The following is a 17,963-nucleotide window of genomic DNA, read 5'->3' on the forward strand; positions in this document are numbered from 1 at the left end:
GGAGCCCATCTCCCCAAAGGCCTTTTATTGACCTAGCATTATCAGCTCACGATGAGGAGCCTGAATCGGATGCTTTTGATGGATTTGCCGGCTGGTCATCCTGGCGGGTGCTGGTGGAAACAGCTTTTGATAAAGGAGGCTTCCGGGTAGGTCTCGTGTTTGATAATCCAGCATCTTTCAGGATCCGCCAAACAGTACTCGAAGAGATATCAAGTCCTTCAAGGCTCAATTCTTCAGCAATATCAGCGCAGGACTTTTCTTGTCCAAGCTGCGCTTTCAAAAGCACCTGGCTTTTGACATCTGATGACTGCTTTGTCGGCCTCCCAGAGCGAGGGGCGTCAGCTAGCATAGCGTCAGAAATATTCCAAGGACGTGACTCTGGGTCGAAGCCATTTTCAATGGCCCTTTTATATATGCCATTAATTGTGCGCGTCGGAAGACCAACTTGCTCTGAAGACCAACTTGCTCTGATAGAGTAGTAGTGTTGACACCATTAGCTTTGCAAGCTACTATAATCGCGCGCTTATAAATATCATGGCCCATGGTGGTAGATGGTAGTAGTAGAAGAAAAGAGTATACGGAGTACATATAGGGGCAAAGAAAAGGGGGGCTAAAAGAGGGGTATTAGTGGTATGTACCGCCATTACACGCTAGTCTTCTTATAAAAAGCAAATAAAAACGCAGACACTAACTTTTGAAATGGACATACATAATTTGATTATCATACCTTACACATGGCAATACATCAGAAGTTTACTATGTTGTATCTTGGAAGCTAGCTCTTATAGAAGGACTTTACAGATAACCGCCCCTTGAACTATACATTTGTATCTCTCTCGAATAGGGGTTATTTATATTATCCTTAGATTTAGGAAGTTTATACCGATGGGCTCTAAATTCTTAGCCAAAAAGCTCGCACGAGACTTGGAGTTTGAGTTAGTTATAGACCTTGTATATGGCAGACGTTACCAATTTAGGAATGTTAATACATAATCCCTATGCGTACATGAATATAGAGATATAGACACTTAGTGACTATAGTCCCTGTAGACTCCAGAAAAATGGTGTGAGGGCTAGAGAAAGAAAGAAACAAAGATGGACGAGAGTTGATACCCTTGACACAAGCACCTTCCTAGAATGGACGGCCCTCTAATTTACCTTCCCTGAGCATTCCAATTTTACATATCATGTGTTGAGCAGAGCCCTTTAGGAAGCTAGTCCTGAACTTCGTAACATATTCTTCTAATTCTCCAGGGCTCTTCCAAGGTAGTCTCCTTCTTTCCTGTCGTAGGACTAAGATTAACTAAAAAGGATTCGACAATAATTGAAATATCGTGTTACTTGATATGTTCCCAAAACTCTACGCCTTGAGCTGGCTTTGTCATACTAATTGTCATCTCTGTCTACAGAACGCTCCTCCGCCGTACCTGACAGACCAGTCCTGGAAGACAGACCATGTAAACTTTACTACGTAAATGACCAGAACACAGGTTATGGTGAGAAATCATAATCACTGCGATCTTTTAAATGCTATGCCCCTGTTCTTGTCACCTGACCAAAGAAAGATCCCCTCACATGGATTTTTCTCGTATATTATTACTCCCTCATCTCTCCTTCCTCTCCTGGCCAACGGCAACATTCTGCCATTCCATTAGCCACGTCCATCCTGATGGATCTATTCCGCTCCGATCGTCTACAATACCATAGTTTCAATTCTCCTGAGGATGATGCCTTCTTCCATTCCATACAGAGTGATCCGGTTGCCTTCACAAACTCCTGTGCATCACTCATACGACCTGTAGACCGCCAATTTACCAAGAATATCAGAAAGCATCTTATTGAACACTCGCTGTTGTTTGTGGTTATCTACAGGACCACCGGTGATTCAGCCAATCAGATGCAACTTGAGCCCATCGGCACACTTTTCTTGAAGTCTCCAAGTCCAGATATGGCTCATCACCGTTGCTCAGAATTTGGTATCGATATAAAGAAGGAATATCAAACCCAAGGTTATGGCACTGAGGCAATCAACTGGATGCTTGACTGGGCATTCAAGAATGCTGGTCTGCACCGGGTGGAGTGCAATGTTCTTGGTTGGAATCTTCGCGCTCAGAAGGCTTATCAGAGACTTGGCTTCCAGGAGGAGGGACGGAGAAGGGAGTGCTTATTTAAGGATGACCAATGGTGGGATGAAGTGAATTTGGGGATTCTCAAGAAGGAGTGGCAGCAAATCAGACAGGGAGAGGTCAAATCGTGAACGAAAAACGGCAGGAGATGACGACTAAAGGAAGGTGGACGGACAGTCTTGAGTGCCAGAAATTAGTATATATACATATGCACATAGGTAAGCTTCATATATTTTTTTAGAATCGTTTGAGAATGTTATAGGAAATCGCTGGGAAAGTTAGTATTTTACCAGGTCCTATCGAGAATTTACTATCTACGGTGGAGCAAAGAAAAGCATTGAATGGATTGCAAATGGCCGGTAGGATATAACAACTGTGAAAGTTCCTGTATCGAACGACCTGGATGTTTCCAAGGTTGTAGAAAATAATCACTTATCACATAAGTGATTATTTTCATGCCTTCAGAAAGAAAGTATTCTCAATACATCGAGCACAAGGAATTCCAAAATAGATACCACTTCCGAAGACAGTAGTCTTTAAAGCTTTGAATACAAGATCAGCTCGCAGCTCATGCGGCGTTTGTCTTTGACGACATGGGTATATTTGAATCACAATGATATTTGGGACTTTATCCGTAAGAACACTCCGGTATGTTTTTGGATGTTTTTTTTGGATCTCTTTCTATACGCATTTTAGTTATTTGAATGCTGTAGAAAGCGTAAATTGTGCAGATGACGTTTATGTAGAACCTTTGAAATAAACCAATTATATAAAATTGAAGCCAGGTTGAGCCATATCCGAGTATAGTCATCATAGAAAAGGCACTAATATAAAACGCTAATTTTATTTCACGCTAGCTCATTTCTTTCAACTGCACCAGTATTCTTTTCATCATGAGAACCAGTCGAGCCAGGGCCATCACCTATCGCACTTTCAGACCTCTCCTTGACTGTTCTCTGCTCAACCTGCGTCCGCATCCGGTCTGCCACTTCATCTAATTGCCGGGCAGACTCCGCAGCGTACTGACAGTGGCGGCGAATTGCTGGTCCATATTTGTAGAAGATCCACGGGAATGGTAGACAAGCTACAGCGAGGAAAGCTGAGACTGACGAGGCCCAGTGAATGCCAAGATTCTGGTACATTGGCGATGTAAAGAGCGGGCTATATAGATATCAAGTTAGTCTGCTGCTAGTGCTTTAATCAGGGACAAAAAGGGCGAAACCATACAATGCCGCGCCGAAAAGGGCGCGGATGACAGCATTACCCGCTAACGCCGATGCCGCATAGATAGTATACCCATCGACAAGGTAGTTCACTACGCTCAAGAAGATGGATACGTGAGAGAACCCGAAAAGCACAGTTCCAATCTCGCAGACGATCCAATGGATGCGGGGAAAGTTAGTCCAGGCAAACCAGAACAGTCCAACGGGAAGGGTAACTGCTCCGACCATTGCCGGAATGAGTCGAGCTTCAGGAGGTGGGCGACCGTGGGTTGTGCGATCGGCGACTTTCTTATACCGGCTATCGTCAAGGATTGAATATGCGCATCCAAGAATTTGCCCGATCATCATCCCAAGGAAAGACAGGCCGGAGGTGCTCTGGGGCCATTTGAGGTTTTCTTCAAAGACAATTGGAAAGGCAGCAAACTCCATATACATTGTTCCGTAAACTGTTGATAGTTTTATTGGTTCTTAGTAAGAATAGAACGAGCAATTAAAAAAACTTATGAGAACTTACTGATAGCCATATAGATGGACAAAAGCAGCACAATCGGCTCCATAAACAGCAAGATCCAGGGCCGGACCATGGTCTTGGTGAAGGTCTGGCTAGCAGTCCGATTTGCATTGCCAACGTCTAGGCGACTCTTGTAGACTGCTCCAGTCAATTTACTGAGCTTAGCAGCGCGCTTCTGCAACAGGACTGGAGTGTAAGTCTCCGGGATGAAAGCAATTCCAATTAGGAACACCACCCCATTAAATATAGTTGTAAGTCCTTGAACCCACTCCCAGCCTTTTGACACTGCCAAAAAGTCGCAAGTGATCGGTCCGAGACTAGGACCTAAGAAGGGGGCTCCAATAAAAGCAATTGTAGCCAGCCCTCTATCACGAGCTGTGTACATGTCCGAAACAACACCACCAGCATTGGAAATAGCCGAAGAGCCAAATGCGCCTGCGAGAAACCGTAAAACTAGCAATGTCGCAATGTTCGGGCTTGCAATTGTTGCCCCGGCAAATAGTGTAGTCAACCCGTACGTGATGAAGTAGATGACCTGACGACCCCAGAGCTCGGAAAGTGGAGCCCAGATAGCTGGCCCGATGGCAAAGGCAAGAACAAAAAGCGAGGTGTCGGCAACAACTAGCTCAGTGCTGATTCCGAACCGTTCCTGGATCTGGGGGTTGGCTGCTGAAAGTGCAGACGAAGCAAAAGTAATGGACAAAAAGGAAGCGGCTTGTAGAAGTGTAATGGACCATTTCAGCCAATCTTGCATTTGGTGGGGATCACGAGCATCTTCGTGAAGCCAGTCGACCAAATAAGGATCTTCCGCCGTGCCATTTCCGTCCCACTCGTGATTGAGAACGCCATCGGTGATGATATCTTGGAACAGGACTAGCTGATATAGAGGTATCCGAAAGTAACTGCTGGTTTTCTTCATGGCTGGCATGGTTTGGGTACTTTTCCCCTCGGTCCGAGAGTCCTCGATTGCGCAAATGAGGATATTCCGGAACAGATGAAAAGATGGCGTTGTTTATAGGGTAAGCGACGAATTCTTCTAGTGGATGCAATAACTTTGAAAAAAAAAAAAAAGAAGTAAAAAGCACCCAGTGCCCGCAGTTGCCTTCAAAATAAGATTGGGGAGATGGTTATTTAAGCACATAGCGGCAACGGTGTTGGAATGAGAGAGGGAAATTGATATAGACCATTAGTAATGATTAGCAAATTTTCACTGTGATTTTAAATCAGAATATGAAGGGGTTGGGGGACATTTGGACTGGAACATGCCGAAATCCTCCTTGAAAAGCGAGTTAATGCGTTCATTGAAGCTGTAATGTTGTATAAAAGACGATGCCATTATTTCCAGGCTCTGCCAAGCTTTGTGATCATGAAGCATATGGGGACTTTAAGCCAATAATCAACCAGATAGAACCCCACTGGCTCTCGTTCCCACTAGTACCCGCCTCCCAGGGCCACTAAGCTGGTCGGGGTAATGCTGCTCCGAATAGACGGGTGTCTTCGGGCCTGAAATGGATGCGACTGATACGCAGCACATCAGTAGCTATAACCAGAGCAATGCTAAATCATTGCACTTATATTGAGGTTGTGACGGACCTAATGCGTTGAATAAAAGGTGGAATTTGACTATATAGCTAGAGTTTCGATTGGCCCAAGAATCAGGACTAAATACTCTAAATAGAGATCGATAGGTGCACGAACAGTCTGTTGCGCTGAAATTCCTGTGTGTGTCAAGTTATTTACTCAAGATCGCATCGGCAAGGACTCGAGAAACTCTAAACCGACTTTCTTCCCCAGATGTTTCACAGCGTTGTATATGGCGTATCATGCAATTTCAAGACGTCGTGAAGATGTTCACAAAGTTTAAGAGTCTGGATTAGATCGTGTTCACTGCGAGCGGGCTGCCCAGAAATGTTTTGAACACATGCAACATTGTTTCTTGATTGTGTAGGTGGTATCTAAATCTTTAAACCCTTGACTCGAGCCGCCAATTGCCTTAACAGCTGGACCATTTTTGGAGAAGCCAATCGCTGGGCGGCCGGTCGTTGTCTCGTATACAGCCTGTCTAGAACTGTATACGGAGTAGACTGTATATATTTCCTATCTTGGACGTTCAAATCAGGGCTGCATTTTCTCCATTGATGCCTGAGCCATAAGGTGTCTAGCCTCTCACTATGTCTAGGTGATGTATCACGTTTACATATCAATTGCACATTGCTTATGCTATCTCGTCTATTTCAAATGCATGACCGTCTCCTTTAAATGATGTCTCGCAAAAGCCTCCAGTGCAATAATCTCAGTGTCATGGCCCCAGCCCCTTAGCTACCATGACCCACCCCGTATATCCCTTCCCACCTGGGGAGCCCACGCAAGCCCCGTGTGTCACCGCCAAGCCTGCAAGAACACCAACCTCAGCGGGTGCACCACCACGGACCCCTTACAATTATGACACCAAGCGGCTGGTGACATCGCACCGCGTTGCTAACAGCCATGCAAGTCCCAACTGGGGCGCCGGATGCTTGTGTCCTTTGAACCATAAACACAGCAACAGCCATAGCTTATCAACATAGTCCAAGTTGCACAAGGTCTGCTTCATCCGCCACTATCAATGACTTCATACTCCTCAATGAAGTCAGTGGGTAGCCTTGTCAATATTTTTGTTCTACACACCATTTCCCACTATAACAGGAGGCGAAAACAGCCCCCTCCTTCTGAATTAAATCTTCATTAATCAATCAGGATCTCGAGCAAATTTGTATGTAATGTGCTACTCGGGAGTTGCATCCATTGATGCAAGAAATCCCCGCTATAGGGCACCCGCCTGCGAGAACGACAAGACGGCCCCAGCCATCATCCAATCGGCGCCGATCGATCCCACAGTTACCCCTGTAGATCCTCCAATTGTCCTGTTTTAGACGATTCAATAATAGATCTTCGTGCCGGTGCGTGGCTTATGTCATTCTGGTGCTCCATGCCTGCAAGCTATAAGACTTTGATGGAGCCTGATATGCGTTTGTCTTTGCTTTTCTGGTTTCGATTTCAAATACCCCGTTCTTCGATCTTCGCATTTTTTGCTATTTCTCAAGGTGTGTTTGTTTTACACCGTCCCCTTACCCTTGCATCCAGTCCAAACCCGCATATCGCACCGTTTTCACTGTATCTTCTATTATTACACTTGAATCGGTCGCTGATTATGTACTTGTCTCCATTCTAGATACCCCATTTCCGACTCTTTCCACCAATTCAATTCACAATGCGCGCCTCAGTCATCATCCTCGGCTTCCTTGCCACTCTTACCGTCGCACTCCCCGAAGCATATCCTAAGGCCGCAATCTCATGCCAATCTGTGAGTCCGCTCGATGGTTATATTGTTGGAGAATGCGGAGAAACCATTTCTAACCCTACCACTAGAACACCATGGCCTGCATAGCTGCTAACTGTGCCGCCGAAGGATGCTGCTGTGAGGGACTTACTTGCGGATCCAATGGTGTAAGTACCTAGCGACCCCACGCAATATCTCCGTGATTGATTTGGTTTAAGATGCTAATGCGGATGATAGACTTGTAGGCCACTATAAGCAGCTTTTTTTCTTGGGGTTACAATATGATACGGGAGGCATTAGCCTACCCGATCAACCATGATGCCTTTTTGAGTTGGCATGAGGATGCAACCTGCACAGAGGAACCCTTGCCCTGGTCCTATGCTCAATGTCTTCACTTGTATCTATCTAGTTTGTTAATGGTATATAATTCTCGAATTTGAAAAATTCTCAATCGTTGCATTGATAATGGATTTATCTTCATACTTCCTAGCCTACCTAAAAATGTAGAACAGCGATGGTAGCTTTGGTTCGATGCAGCTATCACAAAGCCTACCCTTTAGTATGATATTCCTCTTTTCGCATGGTGCTTAACCTTGGAAGATAATTGGTCGTTCGACAAGACGGCCCTGTAACGCAGTGAAATATCCAATAAACTCCCTGAATAGACATCCCGTAGATGGCCTCCGACAAAAAAAAAAGCAAAGGGAGCCGTCCTTTGTCCATGTTCCGTACATGTCTTTCCAGTTGGAGCCCACACACATTGGTCTCCCTTTCAAGGTCGACAACAATCTCAAACTGGCACTCGCCAGCCTTTAGACAATATCGGATGCTTCCCTGGATCCTATTCCATGATCACTTGTCTTCGGTGTCCCGTCTTTGTCGTCCTTCGGCAATTTTCTTTGAAGATCCTTCGGTCGACCCGAGTAGTAGTATCAAAAATGCTGTGATGGTTCCGATCAAGATGACTACAGCGACGAGGAAAGGCAATAAGATGTAAAAGGTGAGCTTGGCACCCTCTATGACCATGTAGACTGTTGCAAACAATGGACGTAGAAGGAGAGGACATTGCATGCACGCGTCTCCGAGCAATCCAGTCGCCAAGTCATCCATTTCGAGGGGTATATGGATGATCTGAAAATAGAGAGTTCGAAGTGATTTGGTTGATTCGATTCGAGATGTAAGTGATAGAATTATATTGGTTATCGGTAATAGCTATGATGTGGAGGAAGGAAGTATGGTAGTCGTAGTAAGGAATCTCGCCAGTGCGTTGAACTTGAGTTGTTTATTTGTTGTAGTGGAATACTACTAGATAGTGAGGGATGATGCAGGAAGAAGAAGTTGTTAAATTGTCAAACTATCAAATCAGGGTTTAAATACCCTGTCTATGAAGATTATCCAAAGACTGCTCGGTCTGTCAAACATACCTGCATCTTCAACACTAGGTATTCAAAGTTGAAATGAACCCTGGTCCAGGGAAAGACAGATACTTTTCCTATTTGGGAACATAGGACTTCCAAGGTTCCCCAATATTCCCAAGGCTGTTACTTGGAAGTCGATCAAGAGCCCTTCTTGACTCAAGACCCCCACAAATCTAAAGGATCGCCACATTTTAGAATAGGCAGGCGGTTTTGTTGCGGGGATAAATACAAATGCCTACTGACCCCGCAAAATGCCATATGTATACTCTAAAATGATCAATTATATGTACTGGCACTAATCTGGTAGGACGTTTCTTTTTCCGCATGGCTCAGCTTGACCTTAGAAGACGGCTAGTCGTGCAAGAAGATGAGCCACCAACGTAGGAACATTGTGAATGAAATTTTCAATAAGCGAAATACTCAATAAACTCCCTAAACAAACATTCTATATAGAAAGAAGACCAACAAAAGAAACAAAAGTGATACGTTCTTTGGCCGTTATCTCATACCCATAACCCTACAGCAACAACCCATAAAAAGAACCCTTACAATATCCACAACGACCTCAACTTTTAAACTCGCCAGCCTCTAGACGACGTTCAACACCTCCGCGGGCCTTTTTATCATCGTCACTTTTCTTCCGTGTGCCATCTTTGCCTTTACCAGGGATCAAGCTAATGAGAGCTCCGATCACATAGATTATCAGCGCAACGATTCCGAATAGGATGGCCCCGGTGGCGATAAGAGGTAACAGAATGTAGAAAATGAATTTAGCAGTCCCCATGACTAGCGTCAGAGTTCCACATAGTGGACGTAGAAGGATGGGCCAGTCGTTGAACCCGCCTCCGTAGAAATCCTGGCCCGCCTGCTCCATCTTGGGTGTATGGATAATTGGTAGGTATTCGAAGTGCGATTTTGGTGGTTTGAGATGCAAGTTATGGGAGTATGTTGGTAATAGGTGGGTTTGGTTGAAAGGATAGATGGTTCGTAGCAAGAAGTGGTATGGTGAGAATGAAGAAACATCAGGATGACGAATAGCCTCGCCAACCCCGGACTTCGTAGTCCGTTCAAGCTTGAGATGAACTCTGGTCCGTTGAAAGTCAGATGCGTAGTTTTCCTATTTGGGAAGTATAACCTTTCGCTACCAACAACCTTCCTTTGAAGCTTCATACCTGGTAGAGATCACTAGTCCTATTCTATCTTCTCCAAAACCTCCAAATCCGAACCCTCGTCCCCCAAATCCTTCTTCCTCAAATTCAAAGCAGCCAGTCTCTCCCGTCTAGCATCCACCATCTCACCAAGAAGTTCAAGCTCAATCTCCAGACGTTTCTGCAAGTCGAGTGTATCATCCGAGCCACCCGTACACGCCAGAAGCGAAGTAGATATTTCTGTATCTGTCTTTCCCTGCTTCTCAATGTTTTCCTGTTCTCTCTCCTTCTCTTTCTTCTCTTTCACTTCAATATCTTTCCTACCAAACACCGCTGCAAGTATGGCGAAGAATAAGAAGGCGCAGGCGGCGATTAAGGCGAGTGCCACGACTATCGGGATGACGAGGTAGATCAATATTGTGAAGAATGTCCCGAAAACAGATTCGACTATTAGGAGGGGACGCATGTAGAAGGATTCGTTTTCGAATGGGAATGGGAATGTCATGGTGGGTGGTTTAGGGAGTTGATGTGTCTTGGATTCAGATTTGGATTAGGACCTGGTCTGTGTTTGGTTCCGATAGGGAAGAAAGAGCGGTGCTTGTTATTTGGGGACGGTTTATATCTCTGGTGAAGGTTCAAAAGTCTGATGTTTGAGAGATGGTTAAATGAATAGTAGTGCCGATTTGATATCCGTGGACATCCTGTGCTAAGCCTCGGTATCGGGCGATGTGCGTTGAGGCTGTATGCACAGCCCCAATGTCTCGGAAGCGGGTTGCATGGCAGCTCTACGGAGTCGGGAATGGATTACTAACTACATCATACAAAGACTACCAGAATCCAAACTCGTAAGAAGGCATAAATGAGCAAATATACACAGGACTAAAAACATAAACAAAGAGATCAAAACGGTGGGTGCAACCAGGTCAGTAGACAACGTCAAATAAAAGGTGTATCTACCAAGGAGTTCGAATTTAAAATAGAAACCAAGAAGGGAAGAAAGGGCCGACCGTGGTCCGTAGACACACCACCAAGCCAGAGAAAGGGAAAACTCCTAGTCCTCCTGTACAAGTTTTGCATTTGCAGAACCGAACCAAAAACAAAATTTCAAAAATCCATCAAGAGTCGTTTCGCTTAGAAGACTCCAGAGCAACCCCAGTGCTGCTCGACGTTGAACTCACCAGGGTTCTTCCAGGTGTCATCGGAGTAGGAGAAGAAGATGGACTTGGAGCCAACAGCCTTGACAATGGACTTGATGGCAACGGCCTGCTGAGCGGTACCGGGGATGGCAGCGCCGTTGGGGGAACCGGCGTTGGGCCAGCCAGTCTCGAGGTTGATGACGTCCTTTCCACCACAGATGCGCTCGAGCTCCTCGAACTCGCCCTTGGTGAACTCACCGGCCTTCTCGGCGGTGACATCGGCGTTGAAGAAGGGGTGGATGTTAGCACCGACGATGTCGACGGCGCCGCAGAGAGCACCAGCACCGTGTTGCTGCCAGACGTTGATGGGCTCGGTGGTGGTGATGAGACCGGTGTAACCGGCGGCCTTGAAGCTGGCGGAAGAGGACTGGATGAAAGAGGCCAGGTTGGCGGCATCAATGACGCCGGATTGGATAGCCTCGTTACCGACAACGATCAGCTCGACCATGTCCCACTCGGCCCACTTGGAGATCTCGGTGACCTGCTCCTGGGCACCGGAGATACCGGAGCCATCGATGAAGACACCCATGATGATGGTGAGTTTGAGCTCCTTGCAGGCGTCACCGATGAACTCGAGACCGCTGCAGTCAGTGGAGTACACACGGATCAGGTTGAAGCCCTTGCCCTTGATGACGGTGAGATCGTTGAGAACCTCCTGCTTGGTCTTGCACTCGCCTCCGTCGGTGTAGGGGGAGTAAGTCATACCCCACTGGCCCTCACCGAGATCGGTGGGGATACCGGTAGCCTTGGGCTTGCTGACGGCGGAGGTAGTGGAGCTGGCGCTGGAGCTGGAGCTGGAGCTGACGGGGACGGCAGTGCTGGTGGGAACAGCGGTGGTGGTGGCAACAACAGTAGGGACAACAGCGGCGGTGGTGGAGGCCAGGCCATTGGTGGGAGCGGGGCAGATGTAGGTGTAGTCAGTGCGGGTCACGGTGACGACGGACTCATCCTGGGTGTAGGTACCGGGCACCACGGTGGTGGGGGTAGGGTAGACCAGGACGGTGCTGGTGGGCACAGAGGTGGTGGTAGGAGGCACAATGGTGTAGGTACCAGCGCTGGGGCAGACGTAGGTGGTGGTCTCAATGACGCTGGTCACGGTGCTGCCGGAGGGCTTGACAGTGGCGTAGGGGCAGACGACAGTGGTGGCAGTGGTGACAATGGTGGTAACACCACCGTAGGTGTGGGTGCCGCTGGGGACTTCAGTGGAGGTGGCACCGCAGACGGTGGTGGTGTCGAAGACGGTGATGGTGGTGGCCGGGATGGTGTAGACACCGGTGGTGGAGAAAGTGCTGACACCGGGGGTGGGCAGCTCCACGGTAGGAGTAGCAACAGCGGTGCTAGAGACGACCGGGGCCGGGGCCGAGGAGGAAGAGCCCGAGACAGTCACGGTCAGAGTGCTGGTGCTGGTGGAGTGCACAGTGTTGGTGAGAGTGGTGGTGGACTCGGGGAGGGGAGTAGAGGAAGGAGGAGGGGAAGGAGAAGAAGCAGGAGGAGGAGCAATAGTCTCAGTAGAAACCAAGGTAGCGGCGCCGTAGTAAGTGATGACCTTGGTAGTGCAGCCGCAGGTCTCCTCGGGGTCCAGAGGGAGAGTTGAAGTGACGCTGGAAGCCCAAGAGCTGGCTGAGGCCTCACGACGCTGGTGGAAAGCGTCATGGCGACGGTGGACACCATCGGCCAAGGCAGAGCCGACCAAGGCGGCGGCAAAAATAGCTCCCTTCATGATTGAAAAGATTAATATCAGCCACGCAAAAGAGTGAATGCCCGCTGAACGAGTGAAGCGGTGGTCAGTGATAGAATCGAAGGAACGTGGGTTGAGAAAAAGGAGAGTGTTTGGGGGCAAGCAAGGCCTTTTGTTGGAGAAATGGTTACCGGGGGGGAGTTAGTTAGGGGGAAAAAAGAGGAAAAAAGGAGAGAAAAAAGGGCAGATAGGTCCCACCGATCGTGAATTTCCCAATTTAATTTACCCTACACTAAAATTACCCCTGGACGAGTCTAGATGTGTATTCAGGCACATTGCCACTTTGATTGGTTGTATAGTTGAACATCCGAGTGTTGGCTGTATGTGGTTGGCCCGCACGGGTCGGGCAGTGGAAAGTAGAGATGCATATGGGTATTGGTATTTATACGACTATGTACGGAGTACAGTTTAACAGTTGGACGGTTTTGAATATGAGTGTCTTAGTATATATGCAGGTACAACTATACAACTATACAACTATACATTCTATTCTCGCCCAACGTTCATTTCATTTATATCTACGAAATAGACAATTTTATAAAGTACTTCATATAATACTATCGGTTACTCCGTACTATTATTATCAAAATACACACGGATCATCAACAGGTCTCATCCTTCCATATCCTTCCAAAATAGTGTCTCACACTTAGTCCCTTGCCGCAGTGAGGCTTCTCAACTCCTAACCTGAAAAGCCACATTGTACCTAAACGAAGCCAAGGTTTCATCTATCCTGTCAGACCATGTAAGGCACCACTGCCCCTCTGTGGCTTAATTTGGTGGCAACTTTGGAAATCGGTTTCTGGTTGCCCAGATGAAAGTAATCCATTGAATATGTGGAGTATCGAATAGAAAGATGTTTCATTGAGTGAGACAAGACAAATCCCCCCCAAAGCCACCAAGCCCTCCCAAGTCCCCCCAAACAAACAAAAACGGGAAATTCTCTTTCGCCATGTGGGGCTCATAGCGTACTCGGCCAGTCCCGAATTGGTAAAGTGGCAGGTAAATTGGAGTTCAGGCCAGTTGTTGATTGGTTGGACATCCCAGCCTCTAATTTCCCATGCTGATCTTTATATTACTCAAATACATATACATTGAACATACACTGTACGGACGAGTACTTTGTGAAGTTCTCTTTACTATAGGTGTCTCGGGTTACCACGGATATCAATGCCAAGATACTGTCGAATCCCCATGTGTTCGTATGTCATACTCATGAGAACCCAAGTATGTTCTATATCAACATATGGAAACAACACATCACCTTTGTTGTCAAATATGCGCTGTTTTCCGCCCCCTGACGATCTCCCTCAAGCCATACACATGGTCATACATACATACACACGCAAGCCGATCAGCCTAAATAAAGTCAAAGTTGTTACAGAGTAGATGGGGCACGAAGCTTGACCGGAATCACAGAACAGAACAGGAAAGACTGCGTCAACAACCACCTTCTATACAGAGCATAGTCACTTACCTAGTGTGGCCATAAAATAATGAAAACATTGTAGCCTGACTTATCCGACACAACCGACACCCACATGGAGAGTTATGCAGTATTTGCAATAATATACGGTGAACAATCTTGGAAGCAATGGAAGTAACCTTGGAAGTATATACGGGGTACTCCGTGCGAACAGATCAACGGATCCTCTGCCATCCCCTGTGCTGAGTGCTGATCACAATGAGCACGCAAGTCTGGATCTCTTGTCTGGCGACCAAGACTCTTGGGGTACGGAGTAGATCACAGATGCTGGGGCACAGCCGAGGGTTGTGCGTGTTTCCCTTGTGGAGATTACCGCCATGTATTATTTATGGAATTACTATTATAGACAACTAGCGGTCCGACTCCTGAATTAAATCATGTCTTACACCAGTCGGTAATGACCCCAGGGATTGGTTGCATTGTTTAATTAACCGTGAAGGTTAAAGCGGTTGGGACGTGATGAAATCGTGTCCGTATTGAGGCCCAGTCTGAATAATAAACCACTACGGAGTAAACCCACCCTGCTTTCAGTTAAAAATAAGAAAACCATACAAAGAAACTGCCCAAGGACAACTCAATGATCCAGACCGCTAAAACACTCTTGGCCATGACAATTTCCAATGGATCGGAAGGCCAAGGAGAAAGCGGATCTGGGCTTCGAAGCGTCTAGAGTGATTGGACATTTAGGTCGAGGCTTGGCAATACCCTTTTTGAGGTTATTCAGGGGCTTCCAGGGGTCGGCGTGTGCCTTTGTGGATTTGGGATCTGGAAAATCAGTTCTATTCGTGCGGAAGACTATTGTGGCGATTTGCTGTCAGCCTTGTTAATTAGGTATATGTTTTGGCCTTATAAAAGGTTCCAAGGGTCCAAATGTCCAACGGTTTGTGGGTTTATGTTCCGGGGAAATTTCTGCAGGCGCGTTTTTTCGGCCATCCCGGTTTTCCCTGCATATGATTGTTTAGAAACGATCATCTTTGGACATGTCGGGTTTAGGTTGGCATTCCACATCTCAAATATTCGGGTGAGAGATCTGTATCACGCAGGCCACATGGGGAATGACAGTTTGGAATGTGCCTCCTCGCTTCACCTTAATCATACTCCCTTTTTCTATTTCGGATATCAATGGCTTGTCCAGTGCTTTCTAACTATTGCTAATGCGTGTTCAATTGATCTCTCGAACCTTGGAAGGTATCGGAATATCTGCAGTCTTATCCTCGTGCAAGATGTGCTAAGCGCTTGGCACGATTACATCCACGGATACATGTACGGAGTAGTTGATACTAGTATCAGGTTGGGCCGACTAATATAAGAAGAAATTTTCGGGTTCTTTCTCTTTACATCCAACTTGGAAGTAACTAATTTTTCACTATATATATATGCCAGCAGCACTTAGCCTGCTGTCCCGGCCCTACAAAAACTATATTTAGTAGAACACAAGTATAGGTAGTATGATAGAATTATACAACATACGTAACGATATAACTACAATTGAACATTTTGACAGAGAATGATAGCGCGGGCGCCCATGTTTTTGTGGAAGTTCTTGTGAATAATATACTGGTTCCATGCCGCCTCACTCTGAACTCATCCAAAGATGTCACAAGTGACGAACTCCGGTCCAACATCCTTGCCCCCGAACAAATAAGGCCGATATCCACTCGTTCAACAATCCGGTGCATGTTCCCGTCATTTTCGTATCTCGCAGAAATCAACGGAGTATACGAAGCCGTTCATCGTATACCATGTGCCAGTCCGACGCTGGAATAATCGTGTTTTCTCGGTTCTACATTTCGATTTTCAGATGATGTAATTTCGCATCTAGATTACATATTACCTACCTGATCTTTGATATGTATGTCGACTTTGGCATAGAATAATTTAGGGTGTATGGAGCAATTTCGGATGAGAAGGTAGATGTCGAGGTACAAGAGGCGACGATGGGAGAATGTTATATATAGTGGTTAGATCTGTGGAGGTGAGTGTTTTGAACTGGTATAAACTGACAGCTTCATGGATTAGCCCGCTAAGATGTTCTCAATCATTGTAGTTATGTGCTGCGCTCTGCCTAGGGTGGGTGTGCTTGTTGTGGCTTTGTTGTGTGCTGTATAGTTGACTTGCGGTGTAGAACAGTATCATCTCGTTCGGATGCGGAACATCAATGTATATTGAAGGAATCAGTTGCAATAGCAGAGAAAATAGACCATTTTGTTGTGATAGAAATGTCGAATCTTGGAACTCTGGAGTGAAGTGCTCTAAACATATCCCGTGCAACTTTCGATGTTACCCACTGGATTGTACATCATACCAGAACACATTCTTCCAAAATATCCAGACAAGACCGTCGCACCAGATCAAGAATATATTCCAACAGCTCCAAGATGTTCTCCGTCTTAATAAATCACCGCCAAAGTATACATTTGTTCCATTTTCTGCCGCAAATCTGACCATCACCGTGCCACCCGATCATGCCACTAACAAAAAAGTCCCCAATCATCTGACGTCGAATAACAATCGGCAAACCCCAGAAACGGAAAAACCCGACTAAATCGCACCACATCGCACGTCACTATCCCAACCACACCCAACCCGGGTCAAATCAATCCGAGATACACAAGAGTAGATCATGCTACCCAGACTAAGCCCCAGAAAAGGCTGACAGCCACATCCCGTGATCCAGCCTCTCGGAATACACCGACATGGCTCAATGCTGTCAGGCCATATTTGCTATGTTTTGAAGCTGATCGCTATGATCGCTTTATGGGACGTGGTGTATATAAGGCTGGGAGGTTACACGGGCTTATTTTGTTCATCACACAAAGACATTCTCATACAATATCTACTACCTACTTCGGTTACTTGATACTTCATACTTCATACCTGATTTGATACTATCATCAGTCACATTTACTACACAACCACACAACCAAACAACCAAACTCAATCAAAATGCCTGCCAAGGAAACCGATAGCGAGCACGCCCGTCTGCAAAATGACTACGGCGCAGATTACTGGGTTCGCGCTTCTGCTACACAGCATCGCGTATGTACTCCCATCGCCATCCACTATTAGCATCCTAACTAACACACCCAAAGCGCGCAACAGCAGGACGAGGCCTCTTCGCCGGACTACAAGATGTGAAGCACTACAACGTCGATCACGGCTGGGCTCGTCGCAAGTCTGAGTCTGCGCCTCCTGGAATTCTCGGGTCCCTCTGGAGCCGGTACGTCGTATCTATGCTATCTATGGTGGCTATGGCTTTATTTGGTGGACATTAGTGCTGACTTTGATATAGACTCACTGGTATTTGATCTCTTAGATGAGGTACTAGTTCGGATTCGATTCTTAGACTCTGTCTGATAGATGACATGGGGACTAAAAGGGGATTAAGACTGAGATGATTACATGCTTTTCTTTTGGAGTTGGATCTTTTGTTTGAGCTTTGCTTATTATTATACCATATCTTTCTTGATATAGGAGTTTCTGGTGTGGCCAGATTTGGTTTCTATATAATTTATTTTTCTGAACGTTTTTGATCTATTTGTATACATATTGCTTGATTTGGATGTATAATACACAGATACATAGATCCTTACCGTGGGTCTTACTCTATAACTGAAACGAGTCAAATAAGCTTGTATAGATCGAATGATATTCTTGACCCAATTGGTTCTATTATGGTCTAGGGGTCGACGTTGTATGTGAGTACCAGGTACAAATACAAATTAAATTGGACAACATTATGGAGTCCAGTAGATCAGTAGTAAAACTCCACTTCATATTCTAACTAATGCCTTGTTT

General features: G+C 46.1%; 9 protein-coding genes across 9 annotated transcripts; 3 read left to right on the forward strand and 6 right to left on the reverse strand.

Moving 5' to 3' along the window:
• Positions 1-46: 46 nt before the first annotated feature.
• N7479_001265 (uncharacterized protein) lies at positions 47-543 on the reverse strand (the record flags this gene model as incomplete). Its single annotated transcript, XM_057248962.1, has 2 exons — positions 47-404; positions 446-543. 2 exons carry the CDS (start codon positions 541-543, stop codon positions 47-49), a joined length of 456 nt encoding a protein of 151 aa, XP_057113394.1.
• Positions 544-1,669: 1,126 nt separating this feature from the next.
• N7479_001266 (GNAT family N-acetyltransferase) lies at positions 1,670-2,257 on the forward strand (the record flags this gene model as incomplete). Its single annotated transcript, XM_057248963.1, has 1 exon — positions 1,670-2,257. One exon carries the CDS (start codon positions 1,670-1,672, stop codon positions 2,255-2,257), a length of 588 nt encoding a protein of 195 aa, XP_057113395.1.
• Positions 2,258-2,974: 717 nt separating this feature from the next.
• N7479_001267 (MFS transporter) lies at positions 2,975-4,788 on the reverse strand (the record flags this gene model as incomplete). The annotated part of the gene is made up of 3 exons (XM_057248964.1): positions 2,975-3,287; positions 3,354-3,795; positions 3,864-4,788. 3 exons carry the CDS (start codon positions 4,786-4,788, stop codon positions 2,975-2,977), a joined length of 1,680 nt encoding a protein of 559 aa, XP_057113396.1.
• A 2,322-nt stretch (positions 4,789-7,110) lies between these two features.
• N7479_001268 (uncharacterized protein) lies at positions 7,111-7,358 on the forward strand (the record flags this gene model as incomplete). Its single annotated transcript, XM_057248965.1, has 2 exons — positions 7,111-7,203; positions 7,269-7,358. The coding sequence occupies 2 exons, from the start codon at positions 7,111-7,113 to the stop codon at positions 7,356-7,358; spliced, it is 183 nt and encodes a 60-aa protein (XP_057113397.1).
• A 673-nt stretch (positions 7,359-8,031) lies between these two features.
• Positions 8,032-8,289, reverse strand: N7479_001269 (uncharacterized protein; the record flags this gene model as incomplete). The annotated part of the gene is made up of 1 exon (XM_057248966.1): positions 8,032-8,289. One exon carries the CDS (start codon positions 8,287-8,289, stop codon positions 8,032-8,034), a length of 258 nt encoding a protein of 85 aa, XP_057113398.1.
• Positions 8,290-9,162: 873 nt separating this feature from the next.
• N7479_001270 (uncharacterized protein) lies at positions 9,163-9,471 on the reverse strand (the record flags this gene model as incomplete). Its single annotated transcript, XM_057248967.1, has 1 exon — positions 9,163-9,471. The coding sequence occupies one exon, from the start codon at positions 9,469-9,471 to the stop codon at positions 9,163-9,165; it is 309 nt and encodes a 102-aa protein (XP_057113399.1).
• A 317-nt stretch (positions 9,472-9,788) lies between these two features.
• N7479_001271 (uncharacterized protein) lies at positions 9,789-10,250 on the reverse strand (the record flags this gene model as incomplete). The annotated part of the gene is made up of 1 exon (XM_057248968.1): positions 9,789-10,250. One exon carries the CDS (start codon positions 10,248-10,250, stop codon positions 9,789-9,791), a length of 462 nt encoding a protein of 153 aa, XP_057113400.1.
• Positions 10,251-10,876: 626 nt separating this feature from the next.
• btgE (putative cell wall glucanase (Scw11)) lies at positions 10,877-12,661 on the reverse strand (the record flags this gene model as incomplete). The annotated part of the gene is made up of 1 exon (XM_057248969.1): positions 10,877-12,661. The coding sequence occupies one exon, from the start codon at positions 12,659-12,661 to the stop codon at positions 10,877-10,879; it is 1,785 nt and encodes a 594-aa protein (XP_057113401.1).
• A 4,450-nt stretch (positions 12,662-17,111) lies between these two features.
• On the forward strand, positions 17,112-17,473 carry N7479_001273 (uncharacterized protein; the record flags this gene model as incomplete). The annotated part of the gene is made up of 3 exons (XM_057248970.1): positions 17,112-17,204; positions 17,258-17,385; positions 17,458-17,473. 3 exons carry the CDS (start codon positions 17,112-17,114, stop codon positions 17,471-17,473), a joined length of 237 nt encoding a protein of 78 aa, XP_057113402.1.
• Between the last annotated feature and the right edge of the window lie 490 nt (positions 17,474-17,963).

This window comes from Penicillium vulpinum, assembly GCF_028829585.1.
Source record: "Penicillium vulpinum strain IBT 29486 chromosome Unknown utg000001l_segment0_segment0, whole genome shotgun sequence".
Lineage (NCBI taxonomy): Eukaryota > Fungi > Ascomycota > Eurotiomycetes > Eurotiales > Aspergillaceae > Penicillium > Penicillium vulpinum.